General features: G+C 37.8%; 1 protein-coding gene across 1 annotated transcript in view; it reads right to left on the reverse strand.

The window, feature by feature from the left end:
* Window positions 1-1,146, reverse strand: part of WDR64 (WD repeat domain 64) — a 57,102-nt gene extending 55,956 nt beyond the window's left edge. Inside the window, exons 1-2 of the mRNA XM_066315658.1 lie at window positions 996-1,146; window positions 201-331 (exon numbers count right to left, since the gene is read on the reverse strand). Coding sequence (XP_066171755.1) covers window positions 201-331; window positions 996-1,146 — 282 coding nt within the window. The remainder of the gene's footprint in view (window positions 1-200; window positions 332-995) is intronic.
* Between the last annotated feature and the right edge of the window lie 5,333 nt (window positions 1,147-6,479).

Here is a 6,479-nt window from a genome sequence, read left to right on the forward strand (position 1 = left end):
AACAAAGCACAATCAGTCCTTCAGACTGTGAGCTATTTTCCAGATTTGCCCCAAGCCCTACTTGAAGGAAATGTTTAATGGCTGACATGAGCAAAATCCATTAATAATGTGACACTGTAAGTAAAACAAGAGATAAATACTGTCACCATTTAAAGTTCTAATTAATTTTTCATATTTAAGAAAACTTTAGAAATCCTTACCTCAGGCCATTCTGGCCTTTCATCAGGGTTGCTCATAACCTTCCTGAAAAAGGCCTGAATATTCTGATCCTTGACTGCTGGACCAAAAAGTGTTCGTGTGGTTGAAGAGAACTTATCATAGTCTATCTCATCTGTAGGGGAGGAACAATGCCCACTCAGTTTAAAACTGGCAAGCTCCTTTCTTATCCACCCTACCTCTGGTTTTATTTCTCCTTCAATACCCACAGCATGCAAGTTCCAGTTTCTCTCACTGTATTCACTAATGCAAACAGAAAGAAAAAAATCAGTCCTAATATTTGCCCTTTTCAAAATTACCTAATTTGCAATGCATGACACAATGCATGAGGAAACAGATAAAAGAATAGATAAAATATTCTCACATCTTTTTTCTTCCCTTACTTACCATAATTCTGATTTGTTTTTCTGAACCTGAACGGTGTGTGGGATAAAGTTTATCCTTTCAAGGAGCAATAGCCACTTGCATTATTTACAAATAGTAACTGTATTTACGTAATTAATCAATCAGTGCTTTTATGGAAACAAATTAGCATCATGCTAACTTCTATATGTGGCAACACCACCAATTATATTTTCTGAGTGATCACCATGGCCTTATAATTTGGCCAGAAATCCTAACAAGAGGAGAAATGAACTTTCACAGTGTAATCTCTCTACTTCCTGTAAAAATCAAACAGCTCTAGTTAGAACATCAATTTGAAGGAAATTATGATCTCTCTATGATATGTTCTCTCCATGTGAAAATTAAACTTTTCCATCTGAATTAATATCTCTTACCATCATCCTTAGTATACAAGCCTGAACTCTCCTTGGTCTTCTGGACGATCATTTTTTCAACTAGATCCTGGAACTGCTCCAAAGCATTCTTGAAATCAATTGATTCAAGAGCAGAGCAGCTCTTCTTATCACGAGCCTTCTTTCCAGACATCCTTTATTAGCAGAAGACAAGAGGGAGAGCTCTTACAGCTGTGTCCAAGCCTTGCTTTGTTCCTTTAACTCCCACATGAATTCATGTGAGATGCAGCTGCATGACAGGTTTACCAAACACAATAATAAAGAGGAGACCTTGCCTTAGCATCTTGAGATGGAAAACAGTACAGTGACCTGTGGATGTCACAACATCCCATCGCATCACAGAATCCTACGCACTGAGTGCCCCCAGGTCATGAACCAGGATCATTAAGTAACCTGGCATGTGAGATAAAATTATTTCATTTTATCTCATGTAATTAGCAACAGAAACACTTAATGTTTTTTCTCACAGAACAGTTACGGTTGGAAGGGACTTCTGGAGATCATAAGAGTCCATCCTCACTGCCAAGGCAGGGTCACTTAGAGCAAGTGACACAGGAACGCATCTGGGTGGTTTTTGAGTGTCTCCAAAGAGATATTTCCCCCCAGCCTTTTAGGAACGCTTTTCCAAATGTTTCTTTGGGGAGAGAGCTGAAGGGGTGGAGAGCATTTAGCGTGTATTAACTGCATGAATAATTGTGATTTTTAGCTCTCCTTTCACCTCCTTTATGTTAGAGATCAATAAATATCAGCCATTTATCACTACACTGAGCCCAAAACTTTGTTCCAAAGTATAACTTGTGGTAAGGTGTCAAGTATTGATCTTCAGACACAAAAAAGATGGAGAATCCAACACATTTGTTTCAAAGGGTAATTGCACAAACTATTAAAATTTAAGCCTCTTTGTGTGGCTTATACTTCCTTTCAGCAGTTCTTGTAATATTTAATTTACAAGAAATTTATTTAGTTGGTACATTCTATTCAATATCTAGTTGGTACATTCTTGTACATCTAGGGGCCTTTGTATCTGGACTACTTCTCCTTTCCGTTAGGTTTCGATATAATTGTGATTCTTATCCACATTTTTCATCTTTTCAATATCTTTAAACAATACTGATGCCACAATAGTGAGATATATTAATAACTTGAAAGGCTACCTAGAACAGAGGCTAGACAGCGTGAAAGGAATAAAGTAGGTATTTATTAAAAAGGCCTTCAAAGGATACACCTTGGGCAGTACAAGAGCCCAGCCATGGCTCTACAGAAGATGGACAATGCGTCACACGTTTTTACACTTTTGTAAATTTGGTACATTTACATTTTGGGGTTAATTGTTCAATTACAGCTTCAGGTTATGAAGCTCATCCTCTCAGATTGTTCTCCTCAGTTCACTGCTGTTTATACTTTTGGAGCCTGAACCTGCAATGGTGTCCTTGATTCTCAAGCTAGAAAAGGATTGTTTTGTCTAACTAAACTGTGAAGAGAACTTGCTAACACTTTATCTGAAGTTCAGAGTTAAATACTAATGCACTACAGAATCTGGAAAATATGAAAGCTAAGATTTAAGGCATCAGTACCATAATAGGCAAATGATGAATTTCAGACTATTTGTTAAACTCACCTTTCTGTAGACCACACTGATCAATTTCTTTGTATAGTTCTTTAGCTATTGATCTCCAGATCCACTTTGCTATTACATCACCCAAGGCTGATGCCAGGTTTACTTGAACTCCTTTCTTGAATTCCTGAATGTGGAGTCTTAACTCTGTGGAGATTGTAGTTGAAATGAAGAAATTATATTTTATATTTCCTCATGGCAATCTAGAGGATTGATATCAAACAGGCATATTTCAAGAATACTCCAGTCACTTCTTCAAAGAAGACAAAACAAACAAAGACAATAGCTTTCACACACACTCAGCATATCAGCTAAATGACATTTTTGAAACATAAGGAAGGCAACTAATTGGTATTAAAGAGTTACTAAAAATAATGCATGGAAATATCTCTGCATGAAATCGCTAGTTCTTCAAGGAAAGTGGTGTCTCATGATATGCTACCTAACACAAGCAATCCAACAGTTTGGGATTCTATCATTTCAACAGGAAGAACCCAAAAGTTTCTGGGTACTTCTTCTGTACTGCAATGAACATTTCTTCTGATTAGAATAAGGAAAAGAGCTTGGCAGAGAAAAGCAGCAATGATGCCTGGAAAAGGGAGGGATAGCCTAAGGATACATTTTTGCTGTTTCCAACAGTAATTCTCCAAGAAAATATTTCCTTTATGTGTCATGGTACTCAGTGGCTGGTTAGATACTCTATCTTGGTCAGAGTTGTGGTATATTTGACAAACTGCCTCTAGCTGAATTCTTAAGCGGTGCTTCTGTTGATTAATTTTTCCAGTCTCTCTCATCTAAGCTTGTATGACATCAGGTTCTATTTTCATTTCCCAGTTAGTATCAGTGGTTTAAGGTTGATAAAGTCCTCAGAATAGAGAGGTGAAGAACAGAAAGCTGTGCTTTGTTCTCTTGCAAAAACCCATGTGGAAACTTCATGTCATATAACATAATGAAAACATAAAGAAACCCCAAATGAGGAATCATTGCTTTCAGTACCAGCTGATTCTGTCCTCTTCAGTGTTTACAATCAAGAAAAAGTACAGTACAATTTAAAAATAAGATGTGATGACTGAGTGGACTGAAAAAAAAGTAGAGGAGATAGGAACTGCATTAGAAGATAAGCGCAGTCTAAAAGGCAAATTCAATATTTAACTGATGAGTCAGGAAATCCTTTCATCAGTAGCCCTACAGTCGCATTAACTGAATGAAAAGCATTTCCTTCACTGTCTCCCTTACTGATAGTGTGGAAAGCACTGGATATGGAATATGATATAACTGATGTTTATTCAGAAGCTGACTCTCTCAACTCTTCTCTTCTTACCACATAATCTTATTAGTCTCAATTATTGGAAATTCTCAGATACAAAGATAATGATATGTCTGTTTGGGTACAAAGAACAGCTACAGCAAGTTGATTATAGGATTGATACCTCATTTGAAAAATCAATAATTTTCAATCTTTATCTCAATAACTACCATAAGTCTATGAAATGCCATGCAAGTTTTAAAATTCTGACCATGCAATTTGATGGCTCATAACAAATTACCCAAACCTACTGAAGAAGACAAACAGCAAAGATGACAGACCTTCTCTCTTGCCTGTACAAGGCTGCCAGTCACTCTCCCTGGTGGTCTTATGCAAAAGCAAATTCTCCCCAAGTAAAATGATGGTTCAGAACAGCCCCAAGTGGATCACACAGTGGATCTAAACTGGCCTTAGTTGTTAAAGAGGCTCTGAGACATAAGAAACTTTGTTCCTGACTCTGATTTTGGTCCAGAGAAAGTCCAGCCATTTTAAATGGGAGGAAAGAAAAAAATCAGTCCCTGAAGATGCTTTCTTTTGATAAGCTTACCCACCCTTTGCTATTTCTTCCGCATAAACATCCTGTTAAACCTGGTTGTGTTTAAGTTGTATCAGGATAGATCTGCTTGGGTTCAGACTGACTGAACTCTCTGACCAGTATGGGGCTGGGCAAGTAATAATTTTTAGCATTGTAAAATTAAAATTCTTCTATGAAACAGTGCTTAAGGGGTGATATCATGTTGACATTTACATTTGCTCACTCTTTTTTCCTACTGGCTCAATTTTTCACTTTTCTTCTGATATTAACACCCCACAAGCAGTATTGCACTCCTTGCTATAAAGTGATCTTCTCCTCTCTGTCATGAACAGCAGCTGAAATGACCAAGCGGTAGTTTTAAAAACTGTATAAAACTGTATTTCCTGTTAACTATATATTGATTTGTATGTTGGGCTCTGGAAAATGACAAAGCAGTGAGTTTGTTAACACTTTCACTTCATGTTTGTCACACTAACAAGAAGCTGCAGCATAAGTATGAACTACTATGGAAGGTTATTCCTTAAAAGAAACCAGTTTATATCACAAACGAATTTAATAGTGTTATTGTTGCATAAACTGGTGTTGCTGGTCCTATAATAGTTATACAGTGATAATGTTTAGAGTTCAGGCTGCCCTATGAGCTGTGTCTGTACAACCAAGGACAGTATGATGTCAGCAGGCACAAGCATATATCACCACTTCTCTTAATCTACTCTGCAAGAAACCAGTGCCACAGAGGCATCAATATGCATCTGCCATCTGAGCACATAGCACAGTCCCACACAGGTTTCTCCAGCCAAGATGAAGTTCATCTCATGTAACTTGGGCATCTAAAAGTTAATTCAAGTCATCTTATGTGCCAGTCAATAAACACTTCCAGAGGGTGATTCATCTTACTGGTCTTAGGTGCTTAACTTTCAAATGCATGATTTAGGTGAGATGAATCACACCTGCAGCTCATATAGCTCTTTGTACACATGTCAGGTATACCAGAGCTCAGACAGACTGCAGCCAGCTTCCAGCTGCAGCCCAGATGCTCTGACTGCTCACCATCACCTCCCAGGACTGCCTCCCCCTCTGAAAACACCTGTGCTTGCTTCCGTGAACTGAGTCTGAGCCAAGCACCTCCCTCAGCCCAGGATATTCTCACATTCTTGCACCATTTGCACTTTACCTGCTTTATGGTTTGGATTTAAAGTTCACATCCCAATATGGACTAGATTATACACATAGGATTACCAGTTCTGCAAGATGAACCAGCTCTCCTAGCTTTAAACCTTTACCATTAGGGTTGTGCATTTTGGTGGGGTTTTTTTTTGTTTGTTTGTTTTGTTTTGGTTTTTTTAATTTAAAAATTTCATTATCAATAAATGTATGTCTATATTAAAAGCCCTGTTTTAATGCTAAGAGGTTGGCAACAGATGAAAGTTTTCTTCTGTCCACAAACTCACACTTGCTCTGTAGATATACCCTGCAGCTATATATACATACAGTGAATAATCACTTGACTTTCTGCCTCTAAGGCTAAAGAATAGCAAAAACAACATGTAAGAAAAAAATATGCCAGGAGAACACTGTAAAAAACCAAACAAGCTGAAGCTAGGTAGCCAGAGTCTTTGGGAAGTGTTGTTTGTTTTGAGCAGCCTGCATTCTGGCTCTATACCATGCCATTGGAAATTATAACCTGTCAAAGTTCAAAATAGGCATCAAAACCCCAGCATTATCTGACCCCCAGAACAAATTTATTTAATAAGGACAAAAGCTTGACTTTCCTGCTCACTCTCTGCTTGTCAGGGAAGATGGGAAAGAACCTCTGACTTCAAAGGCACACTAGCAGAAGACAGAGAACAGAGAAAATGAGTGAAAGCAACACTTAAGTCAGTGAACATAAAATGAAATAGGTCTCTTGAATGCCTTAAAACACTCTTTTTCCACCCTACAATATTCTAACTGCAAAAGCCCAGACATTTTTAATGGTGCAGTTACAACTGGGAGTCACATTTTTGGTTT

This window comes from Sylvia atricapilla, chromosome 3, assembly GCF_009819655.1.
Source record: "Sylvia atricapilla isolate bSylAtr1 chromosome 3, bSylAtr1.pri, whole genome shotgun sequence".
NCBI classification, from domain to species: domain Eukaryota; kingdom Metazoa; phylum Chordata; class Aves; order Passeriformes; family Sylviidae; genus Sylvia; species Sylvia atricapilla.